The 26,074-nt window shown below is 32.4% G+C and overlaps 1 protein-coding gene and 2 pseudogenes across 3 annotated transcripts in view; all 3 read right to left on the minus strand.

The window, feature by feature from the left end:
* Window positions 1-596: 596 nt before the first annotated feature.
* LOC143634083 (6,7,8-trihydroxycoumarin synthase-like) lies at window positions 597-6,075 on the minus strand. The gene is made up of 2 exons (XM_077102256.1): window positions 5,157-6,075; window positions 597-1,236 (listed from the first exon to the last, which is right to left on the minus strand). Exons 1-2 carry the CDS (start codon window positions 6,057-6,059, stop codon window positions 628-630), a joined length of 1,512 nt encoding a protein of 503 aa, XP_076958371.1. The 5' UTR covers window positions 6,060-6,075; the 3' UTR covers window positions 597-627.
* A 3,395-nt stretch (window positions 6,076-9,470) lies between these two features.
* On the minus strand, window positions 9,471-15,511 carry LOC143634109 (6,7,8-trihydroxycoumarin synthase-like; annotated as a pseudogene). Its single transcript, XR_013153797.1, has 2 exons — window positions 14,540-15,511; window positions 9,471-10,123 (listed from the first exon to the last, which is right to left on the minus strand). The product of XR_013153797.1 is annotated as a 6,7,8-trihydroxycoumarin synthase-like (transcript).
* A 745-nt stretch (window positions 15,512-16,256) lies between these two features.
* Window positions 16,257-26,074, minus strand: part of LOC143634110 (6,7,8-trihydroxycoumarin synthase-like) — a 34,365-nt pseudogene continuing 24,547 nt past the window's right edge. Inside the window, exon 2 of the transcript XR_013153798.1 lies at window positions 16,257-16,863. The product of XR_013153798.1 is annotated as a 6,7,8-trihydroxycoumarin synthase-like (transcript). The remainder of the gene's footprint in view (window positions 16,864-26,074) is intronic.

The following is a 26,074-nucleotide window of genomic DNA, read 5'->3' on the forward strand; positions in this document are numbered from 1 at the left end:
GCCCTTTAATTGTTGGAATAGAATTGATGATGTGGTGCAATTAGAATCACAAAATGAGTTTATAAAGGTTTTCTTAACTCATATGAGTTTTTAATTTATACATTGTCTATATATATATGGGGAGGGATCTTTTGAGAACCATGTTGAGTTAAGAACTTAAAAACTTCATTCTTGGCCACATATTTAATTAATTGGAATATGTGGTTGAGATTAAATCTGGTAAAATAGTCAAAATAGGAAAGATAATAAAGATGTAAGTAGTCACACTAACTTTTACGTTCGTTACACATGTGTAAAAAGTCGACTCGGTGCGTAAAAAATTCTGTAATTTTTTTTACGTGCATGTAACCTAAATATATTACACATGTGTAAAAAAATTTGAAAAAAAGAATCGTTACACTGAGTTCTTTCGAGTTCTTAAAACTTATAAGGATTCTCATTTGAAATCTCCCATATATACATACATATATATATATGTGTGAGCGTATCCAGGTTGACATGCTATATCATGGCTTTCTAACTTAATTTTGGAAAAGTATTCAAAGCTAAGTGGATGACAACGTGGTATAACTTACTAGGAAATTCAAACCATATACTAAATCAAGAGTTATTCTTCTTATAATTTGTTTAAAAGTACACTTGAGCTAGAAGGCAAAGTTCATTTCTCTTGTGCATGGTTATGCCAGGCATAACGTCCAAGTCTACATCCTCCTTCCTCATGCGATCCGGGAAATCCCAATCAAACAAGTAAAGTAGATTAGCAAGTAAAAGTTCCACCATAGCAATCCCCATCGGCATCCCTGGACAGATTCTTCGACCAGCCCCGAAAGGAATCAATCCGAGATCATTACCCTTAAAGTCAATGTCGCTAACTAAAAAGCGCTCTGGGAAGAAGTCCTCTGGGTTCTCCCAAAACTCAGGATCTCTTCCAACAGCAAATGCATTCACATACACTATGGTTTTCTGCTTGATTTTGTAGCCATGCAAAATAGCATCTTTCATCGTTTCTCGAGGAACTAGAAGAGGAGACGGTGGGTATAGCCTCATGGTCTCTTTCATCACTGCCTTCAAATAAGTAAGCTTGGGAAGATCATCTTCATCTATTTTACCCTTCTTTCCAATCACATTTCTCACTTCTTCTTGTGCTTTCTTCATTACATTAGGGTTCTTCATTAACAATGTCATCGACCAAACCACAGATGCTGCACTAGTATCTGTCCCGGCTACGAATACATTCTAAATATAAAGCATGCAATTAATACAACAAGGAAGCTATGAAAAAACTAAATAAGAATATGTTCAGATTCTATGATGTAGGCCACATGTTATATGTTCGTAAAATAGAAGGTGTTTGTTGTAGCTTTATTAGTGTCATAATTTGATTAGATGACGGCATGTTTAATGGTCTAACACCCCTAGCCACATCATCTCAACACCCCAACAATCTGTGAACTTGGGCGTTGCCCCCTTAGGCGTGATTGCCTCAACATTGGAGTGGGGTGTTGCCTATTAAAAGTAAGTTGATGGTCGGGTATTATGTTTATGTATTAGTGTGTTAATTGTGTAGTTTTATTGAGTTTATTATTAGACCTTAGGTACTTCATGCGTGCTTTTGTATTTCAGATCATTGATCGTTAAATATGCTAAATTGGAAACTTGTACGAGCATGGAATGATATCCCGGGAAGACTGGAGCTTGATTTGAAGTCTTGGGAAGTGTTAGAAGGATTCGGGGAGAGTTGGATGAGAAAACATAAGTCGATGCTAAAAAGAAACAAGATGGGTAGACAACAAAGCGTCAAGAAGTAAAACGAGCATATCATGGACTAAAATATGAGTTATGGGACCCATAATATATGAATTTTGGGTTTCTCGACTAGAGGAATTTAAAAATGGTGTTATCTTTTGTGGCGTATCGCGACCATATGGGCGTATTTTCGTCGCAAAACGCGATGGACATAAAAAATGTGAAAAAACGGGTTTTTGACCTATATCTTCTATTTTACGAACCCTAAGACTTCCAACCTCTGTTTGGCGATTATGGGTGAGCTCTAGGGCTATCAATCATCTCTTGATCAATCCTAATGTCTTTCCTCATCATAAATGAAGATCTAATGAAGAATATGAGCGGCTAATCTTCTCGAATCATACCTGGAATGTAGAGTATTGTATATTTGACAGTTTTTCTCTTGTGTTTATGAACAACTAATTGTAATAGTCTGTTATTGATCTATTAGCATTGATGTTTGGTATTATTGTGCATTCAGTCGGTTTAGGTTTATTTTGATCAAAATAATTAGTTTGCCAATTGATGTGATACTTGTTCATATGGTTGTTTTTATTAGTTTAAATATGATGAAGCATGCAATTGCCCATAGTTAAGTCACACCGGCAGGGACTATTTGATAACCAGTGTTGTGTGATAGCAATTGTTGATACCTAAGGTTTAACTAGTTAACCAACCTGATTTGGTTATTGACAATTAATCTGTTAAATGACATGAGATTACTGTTTGTTGCATGCTTGAACCCCGGGTGTGATTTGCTTGTATGAACTGTTTGAACTTTGATTAATTTGCTTGTTTGATTTTTTAAAACCAATTCTTGCTAGTGCGATCAACACTCATAACTGCATACTTCATAATGTTAGGAATTAGTTACACTTTACACTGACCACATACTTCTCGTGATTCGACACCTTGCTTGCCCTTACTACTTTAAGGTGATTAGGATACCTGATTATTATTGTTTTTACTAAATAACGCGCGACAACCTAGATCATAAGCCTCATTTAATTATTTCATCCCATGCGGGTTACCCATATCACTTTTTTTTTCTAATTAGTTATTTATTTAATTTATAAAAAAATAATTAAAATAAGAGAGTGAAACCATTATAGAACACAGTGGAAAAAACACCTTTGCGTACATGGCAGAGCTTTTTCATGCAATCATGGATCCATTACTATGTGCCATTGGTTGGTTTCGTTATGGGCATATTGAATCAGTTACAGGGGTTTACTTGGGAAAACTGGCATTTCCAAACGAACTTTCAATTTCTTGGATGCTTTCGTTATCGAGATCTCGAATCTGGTTCTTCGATTTCTTCAAACTCCAACTGTCTTGACCGTCGGCCACCACCACCAACCGTAGTTGTCTTCACTTCAACACATATCCGTTGTCACTAAGCTTAAGCTTAAGCTTATTATTATTTTTATGTTTAGTTGGGAGTATTGTAAGTTGATCATCTTGTGTATATTAAAGAATTATCGGCTTATATATATATATATATATATATATATATATATATATATATATATATATATACACACACATAGTCGATGTGCGGTATAAGAATTCATTGCTCCAACATAACCAGCACCAAATCGAGATATTAGTTTAATGAGTTTGAATCTCTTCGATCCGCGATATCTGCTAACGGTAGCGATAACGGAGTCCGTAATTTGAACAGTGAAATGGAAATTCGGTCATTGCTCCAACATAACGAGCACCAAATTGAGATATTAGTTTAGACTTACCTGAACCGGTTGACACGTTTGCTAACGCGGATTTAGGTTCGGTGTTGACGCTGATATTAACACGTTTGCTTACAGCTTTCATTATCATCGCATAATACACAATGAAAGCACAAACTCAAACAACAATCCATACAATAGCAATTATCTTCATTCTTTTTCTCTTCCTCACTCTGTGGATTTAGGTTCGGTGTTGACGCTGATATTAACACGTTTGCTTACAGCTTTCATTATCACCGGCATAATACACAATGAAAGCACAAACTCAAACAACAATCCATACAATAGCAATTCTCTTCATTCTTTTTCTCTTCCTCACTCTAGAGTGAGGAAGAGAAAAAGAATGAAGAGAATTGCTATTGTATGGATTGTTGTTTGAGTTTGTGCTTTCATTGTGTATTATGCGATGATAATGAAAGCTGTAAGCAAACGTGTTAATATCAGCGTCAACACCGAACCTAAATCCGCGTCAGCAAACGTGTCAACTGGTTCAAGTAAGTCCGAACTAAATATCTCAATCTGGTGCTCGTTATGTTGGAGCAATGACCAAATTTTCATTTCTCTGTTCAAATTATGGACTCCCGTTATCGCTGCCATTAGCGGATACCGCGGATCCGAGAGATTCAAACTCATTAAACTAATATCTCGATCTGGTGCTAGTTATGTTGGAGCAATGAATTCTTATACTGCACATCTACTATGTATGTATGTATGTATGTATATACATATAAGCCGATAATTCTTTAATATACACAAGATGATCAACTTACAATACCCCCATCTAAACATAAAAATAATAATAAGCTTAAGCTTAAGCTTAGTGACGACGGATATGTGTTGAAGTAAAGACAACTACGGTTGGTGGTGGTGGCCGACGGTCAGGACAGTTGGAGTTTGAAGAAATCGAAGAGCCAGACTTGATATGCCGATACCGAAAGCATCAAAGAAAGGGTTCGTTTGGCACTGTCAGTTTTTCCCAAGGTAATCACTGTAACTGATTCAAGTTGTGCATAACGACAACAGCCAATAAATTGAAAGGTCGTTTCGCAATGTCAATTTTCTCATATAAACCCTGCTACTGAATGCCCTTTGCCGAATTCCGAATAATAATATATTATTCATAAATAAAATCATATTAGTAATATTATTATAAATAACAATAAATAACAAAAACAAAGAAAAGAAAAAAAACAAAAAACATAATAAGACAAACTGGTGGGTTTTTCTAAAAAAAACCCACTAATACGTCGCGTATAGCTCTATATGCGGCGTATTAGTCGGTTTTTTAGCAATTTAAAGGGTGGCTGTCGAAAATCCGTTAATAAATAGTGCTACCTTTTTAGACCCTTTCATGTTAGGCATTCGTAGTGTAGCCAAGTGGTTTAAAAATCAAAATGATCAAATGTTTAGTCATATCAATATGGCCACTTGGGTTCTAGCCAAGTGGTAAGAGCAATTCTTTGATGGAGACCCGGGCTTAAATTTTTGGCTGGAAAGATGATAATAAAAGTGGGTGTGTTTAGATGTTAAAAAAATATAATTTCTAGGATGATATTTTGATCATTTTAACATGATGTTAGAATACACATACTGTATATCCAGCCAATAGAGAGGAGATATTACCATTAGCATGGCTTTTATGTGCTTGTGAGTGAGGTTGAAGAGTTTGTCTTTTGTAAGTCGTAGCAGAATGTCGATAACATCCTCCTCTTCCTCATGCAGCTTCAGGTTTTGACGGTTGATATGTTCATCAATGAGTTGTTGGTAAAGAAAATCAAAACCTTGGAAACACTTCTCTAGCCGATCCATCTTGCCCGTGAACCTATCAACCAAACTTACAAAAGGCAGGCCAGGCCAAATATCCGAGGCATAGTCATCCGCTATAGTTTCCTGAAGTTCACTAAGTAGCTCAAGAACCTTTTTTCTTTCATGTTCATCTTGCCACCTCTTGCCAAAAGAGACTCTCATCATGATAGTACTTGTAACACTCTTGGCGATTTCACTCAAATTTATATTCTTAGACGAAAGAGCTAGTCCGTGTATCTTTTTCATGGCATGTGAGACTTCGTCTTCACGAATATACCTAGCAGATTGTATCCTTTTTGGGCTTAATAGATGAGTTGTAAAAATCTTTCGCATCTCTCTCCACTTCTCATCATAGGGTGAAAAGGCTACATCTATCCCATCGTAAGAAAACTTTTGGGCACCGAACAATCTTGGCCTACTACAAAAGTGAATATCTTGGGTTTTCATGACTTCCTTCGCTACACTTGCTGACGAAACAACGATAGTTGGGACGAAACCAAAGCGAAGAGATATGATTGGGCCATAGGATTTTGAGAGCTCCCATAGAGAAGTATGGATGCTTGATGGATTGATGTGGTGCAAGTTTCCAATGAAGGGTAGTCCGGGAGGACCTGGTGGGTTGATCAATATTGATTTGTTTTTGATGACTTTGGAAAGATTAAGGTAGAGGAGAGATAGGAGGGGGAGAGACAAAAGAAGAAATAGAAAAGCTAGTTCCATAGTTGAGATTGTGAACTTGCACTGGTAGTTGTTACTATCATGAATAAATAAGCCTAGATAAGATCATAGGAATGTGTTAGATAAATGTTGGCCATACAATTACATTGAAGCCGTATGGTTTTTTGATTCCTATTGCTCGATTGATCATCTATCTAGAGTGAGAATGATGCTTCGATGCTGCTAATATTATATTTTTAAAAGTTTTGAAATATTAGATTATTAATATATTATGGCAACAAATAGGAAAAATTCCTAAAATAACCCTATTTTGGAAAGAGATTCCAATTTTGTCTCCTAAACTTAATAATTCCAAAAATTTCTTCTTCCAACTCATCTTTGATTATGCATTAGGAAATCTAACACGTCAATTTTGTCTCCTAAACTTAATAATTCCAAAAATTTCTTCTTCTAACTTATCTTCGATCATGCATTATGAAATCTAACACGTCGTGTCGTTGACGTGTTAGATTTCCTAGTGCATGGTCAAAGATGAGTTAGGCCTCCAAACACATGTTTAACGGCATATTATCATCAAGCATATAGTCAAAAACATGTTAGCCTTTTGTTTGTTTATTTTTTTAATATTATATTATTATAACTAATTTTACTTATATTTGGTTTTTCTTTTATAGTTTCTAATATAAAAATTTTTATATTATTTCAAATATACCGACGAGACATGCTTATTTTTATCTATGTACCGACATAACTTACCCCAACTCGAGCCGTGTCAAATCAATATCGAAATGTTCAATAAATTTTTTGTCAACATATAGTTAAAATACGCATGTCTCTCAGTATTTTGAAATAATATAAAAGTTTTTATATTAGAAGTTATAAAAGAAAAATCAAATATAAATAAAATTAGTTATAATTATGTAATATTAAAAAAAAACAAACAAACAAAAGGATAGCATGTCTTTGACTATATATTTAATTTTAGCACGCCGTTGACCATGTGTTTAGAGGCCTAATTCATCTTTGACCATACGTAGGAAATCTAACACGTCTTTGACGACATGTTATATTAACATGTCGTTAAAGACGTGTTAGATTTCCTAATGCATAGTCAAAGATGAGTTAAAAGATGACATTTTTAGAATTATCAAGTTTGGGAAAAAAAACTGGAATTTCTTTTCAAAATAGGGTCATTTTAAGAATTCCGCCAAACAAATATCATGCATGATGTTAATCAATAAAGCAAGAGAGCGACATGCAATACCTATTCTTCTTGAATTGTAACACCAATAAAGTCTTGTGTTTGTTAGTGTCCGTCAATTGGTTCTTTGTAAAGCAAATAAGATCTTTGATAGCTCAATCCTGTAGCCTTTTCATTTAAAATCTTGGCACATATATCTAGGTTTACCCTCTCATAAAGATCTAGAGCAGCGAAAAAGAAAAAAGAAAAATGTGAACTTTTAAAAACAATCAACACAATAAACAATAAAACAAACGCCAACCGCACCTAACGCTACCTTCATAACCCAGAGAGCAACGCAACAAATAAAAACAAAAGCAACAAAAAGATTTTGATTTTCTTTTTATATTTTTTTATTTTGATACTACAAAATTCATCCTTTCAGAACTAGAACTCTGGCCACCTCAAGAGGGACTCGAACCCCTCTTCATTACTCTCCGTAAATTAAAAATCTTAAGAAAATCAAATATTCTCTCACTTATCTACATATTGTTTCTGATTTTTATTTACATTCTTCTCTTGAATCAATTCTTTATTTATTTACTATGATGATTAGTGTTATTATTATTTTAGATCTTCCATGTTTATGTTTTTTATTAATCTGTATATCCCTTTTGAAATTTTATTTTTCCAGCGGAAGCTTTGATAATATGCAACATTTTATAAAACCACCACTTGAATCCAGTTGCAAAAATACTTAAAACAAAAAATAGCCGTATGATGTTAAAATAGCTACAATATTTGAAGGGAAATGATGGTAGATGGAAAAAGCATATCTAGCGCTACACTACTAGAAAGCGGGGTATACACGAAGATGCTTATATGAAAATCCCTTAAGGTCTTGAAAAAGGAAAAGAACATAAAGTTTGCAAACTCATAAAATCTCCCTATGGCTAAACAGGCCTCTAGAAAATGTTATCAAAAGTTTACTTCGACACTTCTTGAAGTTGATTTTACCCAATCAAAGGGAAATCATTCCTTTTTCTTCTTTCGTATTAAAGGTATATGTTGACAATGTAATCATCATGGGAAATAGTGCCACCAAGATCGATCAGACAAACGATTTTCTCAATACCAAATTTGGCATAAAGATCTTGGCATTCTTAAATATTTTTTGAACATTAACGTGGGCTCGAATTCAAGACGGATTAATTCTCAGCCATAGGAAGTACGTTCTTGACATCTTGGAAGACTGTGGGATGCTGGGTTGTCGGCCTAGTCCATTTGGAATAAAATTTAAAGGTCGACGGGTTTGATGAAGAAGAACATGTTGATTCTGGCCAATCCTATCATCTTGTCGGATGAATTCTTTATCTACAAGCAACCATACCAGATTTTGGCAACTCGGTAAATTTTTTGCATTAGTTTGTCACTGGTCCTCGACAATCTCATATGGATGAAAATCACAATAGTTGTTCGTTACTTGAAAGCAACTCCAAGGCAAGGTATCCTCCTTCCCAGATCTGGGGAACTGATCTTGTTGCATACTCTGACTCCGACTGGCTCGGGTTTCATGAGACCAGAAGATCCCGACTTCATGGAAATCCAAAAGGCAATCTGTCAAGTCACGATCTTCCATTGGAGCGGAATATGGAGCTATGGATATGGTGAGTGAAATCCTATGGATGCTTTGGCTCTTAATAGACCAGGGTTTACTCAAGACGGTACAACTACTCTATTTTGTGACACTCTTGCTGTCAATCACATCACTAATAACCCATTTTTCCACCAACGTACTAAACACGTAGAAACAAGTTGTTGCTTTGTTCGCAAACGGGTTGAATCTTCTAAATCAAGCCAACACCAACATGCAAATAGCCAAGTTGTTTACTAAAGCTTTGGGCTCCAAACCAAAGCAGCTTCTACTTGACAAGTTGGACATCCGCGACCTATATGCTTCAACTTGAATGGGAATAAGAAGATATCGAAGATCCTATTTGTTTTACATTTTTACAATTCCTTTTTATATTGGGATTGTATATTTTCTAAGTTTATCTTTTTCAAACATTATTTTTACTTGTAATCCCCTTTGGTTAATCATTCAGAAAATAAGAAATGAAACCAATATCAATTTCTTCACATAGCGCCATCTACATCATGATCGAATGTGAGCAATGTGTATTTTATTACCTACTTGAAGTACGATACCAGTATTAATAATCTTTACTTCTACATTATATTCCAAAGAAGTTCAAACCATGTACTAGATCAAGAGTTATTGTTTATTAGGAAATATCATAAATCCAAATAAGAATCTTTCAAAAGTAAACATTAGCTAGAAGGTAGAGTTCATTTCTCTTGTGCATGGTTACGCCAGGCACAACATCCAAGTCTATATCTTCTTTTCTCATGTCATTCGGCAACCCCCAATCAAACAAGTAAAGAAGATTAGCAAGTAAAAGCTTCACCATGGCAACCCCCATCGACAATGCTGGACAGATTCTACGACCAGCCCCGAAAGGAATCAACTCGAGATCATTACCCTTGAAGTCGATGTCACTACCTAAGAAGCGCTCTGGGAAGAAGTCCTCTGGATTCTCCCAAAATTCGGGATCTCTTCCTATAGCAAATGCATTCACGTAAACTATGGTTTTCTGCTTGATTTTGTAGCCATGTAAAATAGCATCTTTAATCGTTTCTCGAGGGACTAGAAGAGGAGCCGGAGGGTATAACCTCATGATCTCTTTACCACTGCCTTCAAATAAACAAGTTTGGAAAGATCCTCTTCATCTATTTTACCCTTCTTTCCGATCACATTTCTCACTTCTTCTTGTGCTTTCCTCATTACATTAGGGTTCTTCATTAACAATGTCATCGACCAAACCACAGATGCTGCGCTAGTATCTGTTCCGGCTACGAATACATCCTAAAGATAAAGCATGCAACAAAAACAGCTCATGGAAATTATGAAAAAATAAATAAAATAAGAATACTTTCAAATTTTATGAAGTAGTATAAATGTTATATGTTTCTAATGCAAAAGGTGTGTTTGTTGGGGCTTTATTAGTGTAATAGTTTAATTAGACAAGGACTACTGGTCTAACAATAAGGACAAGTAGTCACGTCGTCTTCAAAAACGCCCCAACAATGATAATAAATACCATGGTGAACTTGGGTGCTTCCCACTTAGGCCTGCCTCAACGTTGATTGCCTCAAAGTTGGAGTTGGGCGTGGCCCATTAAAAGAAACCCTCATTTAGTTATTTCAGCCAACTAAAGTTATCCATCTCTTCCTTTTTTAATTATTTAATTTAAAAAAATATTTTAATTAAAATGAGTGAGTAAAGCCCTTACAAACATAGTGGAAAAAACCCTTTACCTGCATGGAAGTGTGGCGGTGTGGCCTTTTCATGGTATTATGGATCCATAACAGATGCCTTACTGGTAAAACTTGCTTAATGATTTCGCACGATAGAGATTTAAACTGATTTTCTTACACATGGGTGATAAATCGTGCAACCTCTTTGGGCATGTTCATGTTAGGCATCTATACTAGAGCCACAACAAAGTGCATTAACGCTTATCACGTTGTTGTATGTAGGTAAAAATCTCGCACAAAAAGATTCATAATGATTTCATCATCCAATAAAGTTAAAATAATATTTAAATTACATAAATAAATTATGTAATTAAAAAAACCGGGTGATGTGTTGGTTTATTATTGTTTCATGCAATTAATACAAATAAGAGAAATGAGAGCAGCGCCTCAATATCTCGTGATTATGGCTATGGGAGATTAGATATTCGAATACGACTCTAAAAACTTAAAATTTGATTGAATGGAATTCAAATTTTGAAGTTTGAATCCGTTCGGTTCAACTTGATGAAGTAATCATATTTCGAATCGAATACGAATTTCTAATTTTAGATTCGATTAAATTTGAATTCAAATTCAAATAATACATTTAATTTTTTATGTAGATACACATATTTATAGAAACACTTACATAAGCTTTTTAAGTTATAAACACTAAAAATTAAGTTATCACTTTATTATATTTTGAATTTTACCACTTTAAATATTTAGAATTTTTTGGATGTAGCAATTTTTAAATGATCTATTTGTTTTAAAAACTTGTATATTTTGTTGTTAAAAAAAATTCAAGTTTGTAATGGTTTTGAAATTAGATTTCAAACAAATTACCTTTGCTCAATTCGAATTCGGATTTGTCAAACCTATTTGATTTCGAATTTAAATTCATATTCAAAATTTCAAAACTCAAATAATTTGAGGTTTTCTTGAATAATTATAATAGTTCATATTCAATTCGTTAAAACACCCCTGGCTGTGGCGATCTTTCCATGAGCAGTGCCAACCCTCACAAGACTTTTGTAACTTTGTTGAGGGCTTTTTGGAAGACGTGACATCAGGGTATAATACTAGTGAATAGCATTAACATGAAATTCAAAATGTACTCAAATCCAATAAAAGAAAATGAACAAATTGTCAAAACCTACCTTTTCTATACGTAGGAGGAACTTATAAATCATAAACTCAAGATAAAATTACAACTATTAATGCACACTTATATAGGAGGAGGTTCAGTGGGCCGGAACCATGAAATTTTATATGTAAAAAAACTTGTAATTAAAAAGCTCATTTTTGCATATTTTTTTCAAATATTATATTTGAATATAAACACATGTAGAAAATTTTTTAATAAAAAAATGCTTTTTTGAAAAATATCATATATATATATATATATATATATATATATATAGTATCATTTCAGAACTCTGAAAAAGTAAAGAACTTCTGGAAACTCATAACGACTAAACATGTTTTTTAATTTTCATATATTAACATTGTTTTAGACTAATTTTATCATATTGTATATAAAAAAATTCTATTACATATATTAATCACAAGTTTACATATGTGTAAAATTTATGTAATAACAAATTTACATATATGTAAATAAAATTTAGACATGTGTAAAAAGTAATTTTTATAATTGTAATTGTAGATGCAGAAGTAAAAAGTGATAAAACTACTCTCAAATAACATTAACATACAAAAATTTTTATAAAAAACGTTAGTTATTTAGAGTTTCTTCAAGTTCTTAAATAATTTAAGAGTTCTCTAATGATACTCATTCTATATATATATATGGTAAGGATCCTAAGAGAACCATTGACAAATTGAGACCTTTGAGAACCATTTTGGACCACAAAAAAAACCTTTAAAAAAATATTTAAAAAAAATATAAAACAAAAAAAAAACGAAAATTTTAAAAATGTAAAAAAAACCAAAATTCTTATATTTCATTGCGGTTTCATTAAAAAAAACCGAATTTTTTTTTTCTTTTTAATTCGTGTTATACCTATACACATATGTATACTTTCATTTAATCTCTAGTTACGTAACGTAAACATATGTACATTATCATTTACCTTAAATTATACATATGTGTATAAGAAAAAACATGTGTGTACATATTATACATATATGTATAATAAAAAAAACTGATTTTTTTTCTTTTTAATTCGTATTATACCTATACATATATGTATACTTTCATTTAATCTCTAGTTACGTAATGTACACATATGTACATTATCATTTACATTAAATTATACATATGTGTGTAGGAAAAAAACATGTGTGTACATATATGTACATATTATACATATATGTATAATTTAGCTAAACCGAGAATTTTTTTTTACGTTTATTTTTTTAGAAACCGGGATGATAAATAAGAACTTTGGTTTTTTTACTTTTTTTATTTTTGTGTTTTTTTTTGTTTTATGATTTTTTTATTTTTGGGTTTTTTTGTGATCCAAAATGGTTCTCAAAGTTCTCAATTCCCAAAAACTTCTCACATGATTCTGATCCTATATATATATATATAGGATCAGGATCATGTGAGAACTTTTTGAGAATTGAGAATTATGAGAACTATTTTGGACCACAAAAAACCCAATAATAAAAAAAAAATCATAAAATAAAAAAAACACAAAAATAAAGAAACTAAAAAAAATCAAAGTTCTTATTTATCTCCCAGTTTCTAAAAAAAAATCTTGCTTTAGCTAAATTATACATATATATATAATATGTACATATATGTACCAACATGTTTTTTTTCCTATACACATATGTATAATTTAAGGTAAATGATAATATACATATGTGTACATTACGTAACTAGAGATTAAATAAAAGTATACATGTGTGTATAGGTATAATACGAATTAAAAAAAAAATAAAATCGTTTTTTTTTATTATACATATATGTATAATATGTACACACATATTTTTTCCTATACACATATGTATAACTTAAGGTAAATGATAATGTACATATGTGTACATTACGTAACTAGAGATTAAATGAAAGTATACATATGTGTATAAGTATAATACGAATTAAAAAGAAAAAAAAAGATTTTGGTTTATTTAATGAAATCAGAATGAAATATAAGAATTTTGGTTTTTTTACTTTTTTAAAATTTTCGTTTTTTTTTTTTGTAATTTTTTAAATATTTTTTTAGAGGTTTTTTTTAATGGTCCAAAATGGTTCTCAAAGTTTTTAAGCCAATGGTTCTCTTAGGATCTTTACCCTATATATATATATATATATATATATATATATATATATATATATATATATATATATATATATATATATATATATTGCTTTTCTTAAACTATTTTTTATTTTTTATTATCAAAAATTTGTTTTTATATGCAAAAACTTCAAAAAAAAGATTATGTAAAAATGAGTTTTTCTCATGTAAAATACATGATTTCCGGGTCACTACTTTTTTATGGTTTCTAAATGAATTGAATCTTATATGTGTGTGTATAATCTTTTAATATTTACTTTTAATGTTTTATATGTTATTTAATATTTAACAAAAAGAAATTAAAAAAATATGCGGATCGTAGAAGTGTATATGTAGCTCGTAATCTACTTGTATTTTTTTTAAAGTTTAGTTTTTAAAAAATACTAGACATAAATGAAGTATTTTTTTTTTTAACTTTTAGTTTTATACATCATTATATTAAAAAGGTGTTTTTTCACTTTAGTATAAATGGTTTGGTTTAAGGCTGGGTCTCATATATAGTGGCTTCCCTTATGAGGGTGAAATGAAATGATCGGATAGGTCTGTGGTCCGTCAGTAGTCTAAATGGCCCTTAAAAGAAATTTTAAAAAGAAAGAAAGAAGGAATACAATTGGTCGGGTCCAAAATGACATTTTTAATTATTCTGATATGTTGATGTCATAATACACATATTCATATATATAATCAGCCAATAGAGAGGAGATATGGATTACCATTAGCAAGGCTTTTATGTGCTTGTGAGTAAGGTCGAAGAGTTTGTCTTGCATAAGTCGTAGCAAAATGTCAATAACATCCTCTTCTTCCTCATGTGACTTAAGGTTTCGACCGTTAAGGTGCTCATCAATGAGTTGTTGGTAAAACAAATCAAAACCTTGGAAGCATTTCTCTAGCCGATCCATCTTGCCCGTAAACCTATCAACCAAGCTTATAAAAGGCAGGCCAGCCCAAATATCCGAAGCATAGTTATCTGCTATAATCTGTTGAATTTCACCAACTAGCCAAAGAATCTTCTTTCTTTCATGTTCATCTTGGTACCTCTTGCCAAAACCGACTCTCATCATGATAGTACTTGTCACAGTCTTAGCGAATTCACTCAAGTTTATTATGTTGTTAGAGGAACGTGCTAGCCCATGTATCGTACTCATGGCACGTGAGACTTCATCTTCACGAATATACCTAGAAGATTGAACCCTTTTTGGGCTTAGCAGATGATTTGTAAAAATCCTTCTCATCTCTTTCCACGTCTCATCGTACGGGGAAAAGATTACATCTATCCCCCGTACGAAAACTTTTGGTCGCCGAGCAATCTTGGCCTACTACAAAAGATAATATCTTGGGTTTTCAAGACTTCTTTTGCTACACATGCTGATGAAACAGTGATAGTTGGGACGAAACCTAAGCGAAGAGATATGATTGGGCCGTAGGTTTTTGATAGCTGCCATAGGGAAGTATGGATGCTTGATGGATTGATTTGGTGCAAGTTTCCAATGAAGGGTAATCCAGGAGGACCTGGTGGATTGAATCTTGATTTGTTTCTAATGACTTTGGGGAGTAGGTAGAGAAGAGACAGGAGAGGGAGAGACAAAAGAAGAAGCATAAAAGGTAGTTCCATAGTTGAGATATTATGAATTTGAAGTCCAAGTTTTGTTATATGGAAGAAACAAACTAGCTAATTAAGATAAGAATGTGTTGGATGCAATGCTAGCCATACAGTTAAATAGAAGCAGTACTTTTTTTTCTGTTGTTCTTAATATCATGTGTTCCAGGAACATTTAGTCCAACGTGTATATAACACAAACCATGAAAAAAGATATTTCGTATTGCATGCATTATTGAACCATGCCAACGTTGTAAAACCACTCGATCATCTTGCTTCATATGTACGTATCGTTCTTGTATTCGTCGTTGAACCCTCTTTTAGGAATCAGCACATTTTGTTTCCTGGGTTTGCCACTAATTACTATTGAAGATTAAGCTGATATAATATTATGTTAATATAATTATTATAACTTAGTTATTGTTGCATAACCATCCCTTGCAACAGTTCATGCTTAGACTATATATGTCAACAGATATGTAAACATTCAATACTTGTGTTTTATGCGATGCAGATTGGCGTTTGCTATATCTTTGCTTTCTAACTTAATTAACGACAAGTATTCAAAGCTGAGCGAAGATTGGAGAACACAACAGAAAGATAACAACATGAATCGCGTGCAGTAAGTAAAACTGGCAATTGTTATTGTTGGCCAGGAGATCCAAAGGACACATAATTTCACCTGCTTCGTGATTTCATATTCAAATGATAGAAGAATAACACACTACACAATAAACAGATGTGGAACGTAAAAAAACAGACGCCTTTAATTCCAAATTACCATGTACTAATCAATCAATAGTTATTCCTATAAATTCATAATTTATTTAAAATTAGTGCACATGAGCTAGAAGGCAAAGTTCATTTCTCTTATGCATGGTTATGCCAGGCATAACGTCCAAGTCTACATCCTCCTTCCTCATGCGATCCGGGAAATCCCAATCAAACAAGTAAAGTAGATTAGCAAGTAAAAGTTCCACCATAGCAATCCCCATCGGCATCCCTGGACAGATTCTTCGACCAGCCCCGAAAGGAATCAATCCGAGATCATTACCCTTAAAGTCAACGTCGCTAACTAAAAAGCGCTCTGGGAAGAAGTCCTCTGGGTTCTCCCAAAACTCAGGATCTCTTCCAATAGCAAATGCATTCACATAAACTATGGTTTCCTGCTTGATTTTGCAGGCATGCAAAATAGCATCTTTCTTCGTTTCTCAAAGGAACTAGAAGAGGAGACGGAGGATATAGCCTCATAGTCTCTTTAATCACTGCCTTCAGATAAGTAAGCTTGGGAAAATCATCTTCATCTATTTTAGCCTTCTTTCCAATCACATTTCTCACTTCTTCTTGTGCTTTCTTCATTACATTAGGATTCTTCATTAACAATGTCATCGACCAAACCACTGATGCTGCACTAGTATCTGTCCCGGCTGTGAATACATTCTAAACATGAAGCATATTGCAATTAATACAATAATACCACAAGGAAGTTATGAAATAACTGAATTAACAATATGTTCGATTCTATGAATTAAGTAGGCTACAGTTAATGCAAAAGGTATTTATTGTAGGCTATAAGGTCATGTGTGACGGCCTTAGCCACATCATCTCCTAAACCGCCCCAACAACATTACACAACTTTATGAACTTGGGTGTCAGGGCCATCTTTAGAGGGAGTAAATAAAACTAGCGGTTTAGACCTGCACTAGGATAAGGCCTTCGGTTTGAACCAAAGTTAGACCAAAAAACATATTTAATAATGAAAATGTGATTTAAGTTATTTGAAAAGACAAACGTATTTGTGGTTACTTATTTTGCTTTATAATAACAAAAATTTTAGAAAGTCCTTGAATTCTCATTTCGTTTTAAACCTCCGAAAAAGGTTGAGCCGGCTCTATTAGGTGCTGCCCACTAAGGCGTGATTGCGTCAGTGGAGTGGGGCGCTGCCAATGAGGGCCACGTATAAGGCTATAACATTTTATTTTTTTAATGAGTTATTTATCCAATAAAAAATTATTCTCATTTAAAATGGGTAGGTGAAACCATTACACACCAAAGGTGGGAAACAGGCTCTCTACATTTGGAGAGTTCTGTAGCTTAAATACAAGAAATACATCGTTTTAAAAAAAATACACACTATAGTGGAAAAAAAAATTATCCTAGATCTATTAAAGATGCCCTATTTGTACGTGAAATTAACTTGCTTAATGATGCCGCACAACGAAGATGTAAAATGCTTTTATTCATAAGGGTGATAGATAGTGCCACCTTTATTGACCCTTTCATGTTAGGCATCTGTAATGGAGTCACGACAAAGTGAAAAAACGTTGTCACAATACTGTTATGTAGGTGAAAACACCTCAAAAAAAAAGACGTATAATGGGTTCACACATCCATTATATTCAAATAGTGTTTCTTCTTATAAAAAAAAATAAAAAAAAAATTAAATAAATAAACTAATTAATTAAAAACTGGGTGATGTGTTGGCTTATTATTAGTACACACAATTAACACGAAGAAGAGAAAAAGAAAACACCACTTCACCATCTCATGGCTATGGCCATGCGGTGCCCACGCCCACGCCTCCAATGGGCAATGCCCAACCTCACAAGACACCCGTAATGGTGTTGAGGGCGAAGATGTGACATGAGAAAAGTATTAAAAAAATGAAAAGGAACTACCTATCAAAATTTATCATTGAGAGAACTTTTGTTTTGGTTATAGTGGTTTGCTAATTTTAACCATTTTAATTCAATCAACAAATCTTTGATAGTTTAAGTCACTAAAATTTTATATTTTAACAATTTCAGTCAAATTAATTAACGAAGTTAAAGTTCTCCGTTAAAGTTCTCCCCTTCTTTGAAGAAATTATGATTGGACGAAAATACCCCCTCACATGGGGGTTTTAATGGAGGACTTTAATTTCGTTAATCAACTGGACTAAAATTCTTACAAGATGAAGTTTAATGACTTAAATTGTTAAAGGTTTGTTGATTGGACCAAAATGGTTAAAATCAACAAACCACGGAGACCAAAATAGGAGTTCCTCTTTACGTAGTTGGAATTTATAAGTCACAAAATCAAGATAAAATTACAAGTTTACAACTATTAATGCATAAGTTACAAAACAGTTATAAATTGAGATTCACGTATTTTAATAAAATAGTTAAATACTTTATTTTATATATAAATTTTTTATGATAAAAATATATATAGAAAGAGATTCAAATAAAACCACTAAAATACTTTGAAAAACTCATGAAAATCACTTTTAAACACTAATTTTTTTTCATTCTTTTTATATTTTTTAATCTTTAACAAAGAAAATACTTATTGAGATCGCAAAAGTACATATATGTTGTACTTTTGCGTTCTATCTATTTTGTTTTGGTTTTTATAAAGATTAATAACATATGAAAAAAATGAAAAAATCTAAATTATAAAAAAAAAATTGTTTAAAAGTGAATAGGTGATTTTCACAAGTTTTGCACGTTAAAAGTGATTCTCATTGAAACCTAGGGCTGTCAATTTATGACACTGACATTTTAACACGACATGGGTTTTAACAGGTTTGGGTGGGTTTGAGTTTAACATGTTTCGTGTCTTAAACAGGTCGACCTGCTTAAGACATGTTTAAATTTGTGTCATAACAGGTTAAAGACCTATTAACCTATTAGTAACCTGTGTATATTTTTATTTTCAAAAATAAATATATATACACTCATAAAGTCTTAAACCTAAATGTCATACTTACAAACAACATTTCATTAATACCCGTCAAAATCTAATATTATGTTTTTTACGGATGTTATGCTTTGTGTGACATTTGTCAAATTTGAGTTTCGATTTATATTTCGTTTGTAAACTTTCATATTGTAAAAACCGACACAACACCCTTTGTTCTTTATTTATTTATTAAATAATATTATAATATACCTCGACCGTAAATAAACCAATGTTTGTCGTAATGTAGTGTCGTTAAGAAAAACTTATGATGGTCCAAACTTATTTTCGTAAAGTGTTATAAGCATTAGAAGCCTTCAAACTCGTTTCAAACAACCATTAGAACTTGAGGGGCCTGTTGTGTAAATACGTATTATATAAACCTAACTAAAAACAAACCATAACATTAACTTAAACATTCCCAGCCATCTTCTTCTTCTAGCCGCTTTCCGGCCGCCGCCTTCCGGCGAGCCCAACCCCGGCCACCACCATCTTGCACCACCATCACCACTAAACCACCACCATCGCAGCCCACACCACCACTTCCATCACCTCCACCTCCTTCTCTATAAAACGCAGCCGCCGCCGCCACAGCCGACGCCACCCCTGCAGGCCAACACCACCAACGAACACCTTCACCCAGCCGCCACCCTACCCCCTGCCGTTTTTCGGCGAACCTCCATTTCCGGCGAGTCCCGTAACTCCGACGCACGCCCAGCCACCACTTTCCACCTCCCTTTGGTCCATAACTCCGCCAACACCCTCTCCTTCCCTCCTTCACGTTTCCGGCAGCCCTTTACCCCTTTCTCCTCGGTTTTCATTTTTCTGGCGACCGGAATTCCGGCCGCTGTGGCTGCTGTCACTCCCTCTCTATCTCTCACTCAGTCTCTCTCTAGCTCTCTTCTCTCCCTCTGTTTGGTTTCCATCTTCGGCAGTTTTTCGGCTCGGGAATATGTGATAGGTAAATAAATTTCGGTTTTGGTATTATTAGTTTCATATATTGATTTCCGGGTTTAAGTAGTTAATAATTGGTTTTTGTATCGGTTAAAGTTTTGAAGCGAGATTGATGGGTATGGAGTTGGTTTGTTTTGGGTAAAAGATAAACGAGCGGGAAATGAATACATTATGTTCTTATGGGTTTAATTATTTTGGTTCGGTTGGTTTGTACATAAGTTGTTGAACGAGAGGTCTCGGGTTCGTGTCTCAACCTAGACCGGTTTCGATATAATATTTTTAGACTTAACAAATTGTTACCATTAGTATTAATATAAATATATAAAATTTATTATTAGTATTATTACGTATAACTTACTAATATATTTATTTATCATTATTATTATCATTATTATTATCAAATAGATAATTATTAGTATTATCATTATTATTATTAACAAGATTATTAATATTTTTTTATTACTATTATCTTTAACAAAATGATTATTATTATCACTATTATTATAAATATTAAAGTTGTTATTAATATTATTAAAGATCATATTATTATCTATTAAAATCATATTTTTATCATTTATTTATTAACAATAATATTATTATATTTATTTTGTGAACTCGTTTAGAAATCGAACCGACATCGAGTATAGTATCATTATTTACTATCAATATCATTACTTATTATTATTACTATGTTTATCAACAACACCTTAAAATTAATACCAAGATTTTATTCTTTAACTATCATTATTAGTATTATTATAAACTTTATTATCAATTCCTTCTTTTTATAAAAAGCGAACCATTGATTTAAAACCCGTCTTGTTTATATTTAATATTGGTTTGGTTGTTTAAAAGCCCAAATAAAATAATATCATTTTCATATTAATTATCATTTAAGTATGAGTCCCTAATTATTAATAAATTAACCGACAATCCGATTTACTATCGAACCGTCCTATTTATATATTTTACTTTACGGTGTCAAGTTCGTTAATATATATTACATTATTTATTCTAGCTAAGGTGTTTATCATTCAAGTTGGATCTTTCGTTTACGTTCAGCTTCATTTACTTGTCTATTTAATTCTCGGTTCATCAGTCGAGGTGAGTACTTTCATACCCCTTTTTCCATCTTTCGTTTTGGGGTGACATTTCATACTTATCAAACTAAATGCTTTAATTACTTGCATCTTAAACCCACAAACGTGATTGTATACCTTATTTGAATAATTGCTCGATTTGGTGTTCTATGCTTATTTGACTATGTGTTTACAGCTTTTGGATAGTGAAACTATAAATCCTATACCATTTGGCAATGGCAAGGTGTCGTTAACGTATGCTATTAACGATAACTATAAATCCTAGACTACTCGGCATCCCCTTGTAGTTAGGTGGTGCTAATGTAAGCTTATTAGCAACTGTCATAAAATCCTAGACTAATTGCCAATAGCTAGGTGTCGCTAACTTGTTAGCGATAACTATTTATTCCAGTTTATAGCTCTTATTTATTGTTTTGTATACAAGTTTTGTGGATTTTCATACTATACACTTATATGTTCAAACTTATGAATTGCTCACCAACCTTTGTGTTGACAAACTTTATTTTATGAAATGTTACAGGTTTGACTTTTGTTGACTCGAGTGCTTGACGGAAAACGTTACCAAGACCTTTAGGATATTAGCAAAACGAACAATATAATTATTACTTGTATTCAGTTTGTTTGTGTAGACGAGAAGTGTTGTTTATCGATTTGTTGAGATAAAATGAGTTAAATGAATATTGTCACTTCAAATAGTGTCTTGTGTATTTGTCCAATCACGTTGCACCCCGGCATGTTCCGCCTTTGGTCGGGGTGTGACAGACTGGTATCAAAGCCACAAGACTATAAGATAGGTGGTAGACGTAACGACCTAGAATAGTCTTTTACTTTAGGGTCCCTATACGTGTTTACCCTGCTTGATTGTTCAAATGCACTTGTTATTTATATACTTATTCATTTTATCAATCATAAACATACACATACACACCATTTCATATTTCTCCAAGGTATCCTTACCTTAAAACGCAAAAAACATTAGATTTTTATTGTGTTTTATGGATCACGAGCTTAACTTGGATCCCGTTGTTTCAAATCTCCTTAAAGATCGTCTCATTTGAGAGGACCACTTTAAGTAGTCGAATGCGAGCGTTCCGTTCGCCATCCTAATATTTGGTGTTAAAACAATAGAACTGCGGTGATTTCGTATTCTAGTGTTTTTAGCATGACGTTGTATCTTGATTTATTGTGTTATCATTGTTATTTGGGTCGAAAACATGCGAAAGTCACGGTGATCCGGACATATGTTTAGACTCCAACATAGTAGTTTTGTAAAAAGATTTTCAGTGTCGAAATATCAAGTCACGGTGGTACGTACGCGATTTTTCCCACCTTTAAATCTTAAAACATTATTATTATGTTTCAACATTTTAAACCATTTTCTCCTTTATTTTATTATAAATCTTTATCACAAGTCTTCATTTATAAAGGTAATTTTTTTTATTTGTTAATAATTATTTTACATCTCGATTTTATATGGTAAAATTTTACACCAATTTTCTCATTTTGATTTCACAAGGATCTTTATTGCAATTTCGTTCATAAATAAAAATCTCTTTGTTATAAAAAGGAAAATAAATAAATAAATATATGTATATATAGAGTTTGACCTATTCATAATAAATTTTTAATATGCCATTGATTTTTATTTAAAACGATTTACAAGCAAAAATCTTATTATATAAATTTCATCATATTAAGAAGGTTTTACAATAAATTTCACCATAACTTTTAAAGTAAATTTTCCTATGGTATAAACTTCAACTTTTCTTTAAAGTCCTCGTACAAAAAGTTTTGTATTCATTTTCATTTTTATAACTATTACGTTTATCTTGGATAACCACTTCAAAATTTTATTTATTTAAACATCGCATGACATTTTTTTTATTATACTACATTATATAATACACGTGGTAAAAAAAAATTTCGCTACCCGAATTTATTTTCATAACAACTTTTATTATGCATTTTTGGTTCATTATAAATTTTTGCCAATAAAACTTGCATCTTATGATACAACTCGTTTTTAAATCTCGCGAAACCTTCATCGAAATTTTACTTTAAAGACTAAAAAAAAAACGTTTACTTGTGATTTCTCGATTTACAATTCCGGTCATTTTAACTTACCATGATATTCTTCATTACACATTATTAAGTAACGAACCTAGTAAAAGATTTTCATTTCGCAACTTTATATTTCCAAGATGACATTCATCATTTAATATTGAAACCTCATAATAAATTTTAACATTCAATTTAGGTATTTTAAATTTCCTCATAAGCAATAAATAAATAAATTTATTTTAACCTTTATGAGAATTTGAGTGATTCACACGCTCGGATCTCGGAAATTTTATGATATAATGTATATATTCATATATATTAACTTGCAATTTCAATTATCAAAATTTTAATGGACATTTCAAACATTATTTATAAATTATGATATTTTCAATTTAATAACTACTATTAGTCAAAATCCCCCTAAACGCAACCACAAATTCCCAAACACCCGTATCACATCTCAAATTACCACCTTAAATCAAACCACCCTTACACTTCAAAAGTTTTCCCGCGCACTCAAATCTTTCCTCGAAATGAACGAAACCTAACACGTCAACGTTATATCCTCACCAACTCAAACCCCATACAAAATCCAAGATGTACAACGTTACCCAACAAAAAGCCTTAAATACCAACACCTTTACGCCATGAATACCTATCAAACTCACTATTCAAATACTTTAAATACACTGGCAAACACTCCTTACAAAATACATGAATAACCAAATCTCAAACCCAAGCTAGCCAAGATCAAATTATCCAACCCATCAACTTAACCCGAGTTCAAATAAGCCAAACCTCACCTATTAGCCCAACCACTACTCACACAAGCATCCAAGCCTAAACCACTCAAACGACCTAAACTCAATAAACCTCATAGAACCAACTCAAGAAAACCCAACTACGCAAGCCAACCAAAACATACTCACCATTCACCAAATTTCCAAACCATTCACCATCTGAAGCCTAAAACTTCACCATACACACGCAAGCTTCGCTTTACCCTTAAAAAAAATTTATTACATATGTATACGTACATACAACTAGTGTATTTATAACAACCTCACGTGTTCAAAAAAAATCGCTTTTAAATTATAAACTTTTACAAAAAAAAAGAGATGATTACGTATTATTATACTCACATTTCATAAAAATCACCGTTGTAAAACGTAAGACGGAAATGACAAAAAAAATATTGATTAGGAGGATTGGTTTCAAAGAGATTTATTAAACGATTATATGTATAATTTCAAGGCTTAAAATATTGTCACCTACGGTGAGAAATCTTTTAATAACTTTATAAATACGAGGTTTATTTTGAATGGTTGAATGCGGAAATTTATTTAGTAATAAATCACAACTTTTCTCATATTGCATAAACTCAATGACCATGGCTTTGCAAATCTTGGGACGCATTTATAAATAATTTATATTGTTACACAAATTTTTGCTCAATAACGATTTACGCAAACTATTACTTCTTATTATCGCAAGCATCATCACTTTATATAATTTATTTTCATCACAAAAACGCTATGTATACAAACACTCTTAACAAATTGGACTTACAAGATTTACATTTGATAATGATCAAAACGTTTTCTCTAGCTACGCGATACCGCGATATATTGATATCATCATATTCATTCTCTTGGAAACAATAAAACGACTTTACTTGAGATTTTATTTGGATGTTATTCTTATATTTCCAATGAACATATAAAACGCGATTTACCTATTTAGACATTAATTCGAGTCTCACGATTATTGCGATTTTCCTTTCATTTAACTAGATGTTTCGATGACAATACTATGCACATGAGATTTTCATTTTGTGTCTTGTTTTTTTATGATCAAATACAAACTATTCAATAACAAATTCGTTTATCATTTAAACGATATTTGCATAACTATGTTATTTATATTGAGCATTTATGTAAACACGATTCTATATATTATTCTATATCATTTCATCTAATCTATTAACGGCCTATGTGTGGCTGTCTTCAAGTTTTGGCGCTATTAGAAACCGTTATTATAATAACGATTATATAAATGGTTTCACAATAGTGGCCGTATTCACGTTTTATTACATTTAATCGATGGTTTTGGTTGTTAACTAGATGCTATTTTATTTATATTGATGCACGTATGCGTCACCCCAAAGAAAACTCACCTCATTCTCGTGTCATTCTTTTCATGTAATCATATCCTCAACTACTTGTAATCTCAAGTTGATTCGCGTGTAAAACTCATTGTACGACATAATTGTTAATTGTAACGTTGTTTACCTCGACCTCATACTCACTTATCGACTTCTCATTTACATCTAACTGATTTTTCATTTATGCTTATCGGATTTTATACTAGTCTAATGACCCAACTTTAAACCATGGATTCTAACGATTTACTTATTCCATCACGCTGCAGACATTTGACTTCAATCTTTGTCTCGAAATTGTCTACCCTGGATTTTATTTATTCGATCGTCTTTTTTTTTACTTAAACCAAAATAGATATTTTCACCTTGGATATACTTTAAGACTTTAAATTGTTTCATTTATGTATTCCCATTTTCCTACTTATTAAAAAGTCAATCCCGAAATTTGCAACCGCTAATACTGTTTTATCAATATTGGTAAAATTCAACAAAATTTATTTACACATTAAATAGTTAAAGATTTTAAAATAAATATGTCTCTTAAACCACATAATGGAACGAACCATGTGGACCATACGACGATCTAAATAATTATGGGTGTGACATCTGCCCAAATCCGACCCGACCCAGGTACCCGTTTTCGAATCCGATTCTT

Source organism: Bidens hawaiensis, unplaced genomic scaffold (genome assembly GCF_021521415.1).
Source record: "Bidens hawaiensis isolate Kalapana, Puna unplaced genomic scaffold, B.hawaiensis_p1.1 tig00006990_1, whole genome shotgun sequence".
NCBI classification, from domain to species: Eukaryota; Viridiplantae; Streptophyta; class Magnoliopsida; order Asterales; family Asteraceae; genus Bidens; species Bidens hawaiensis.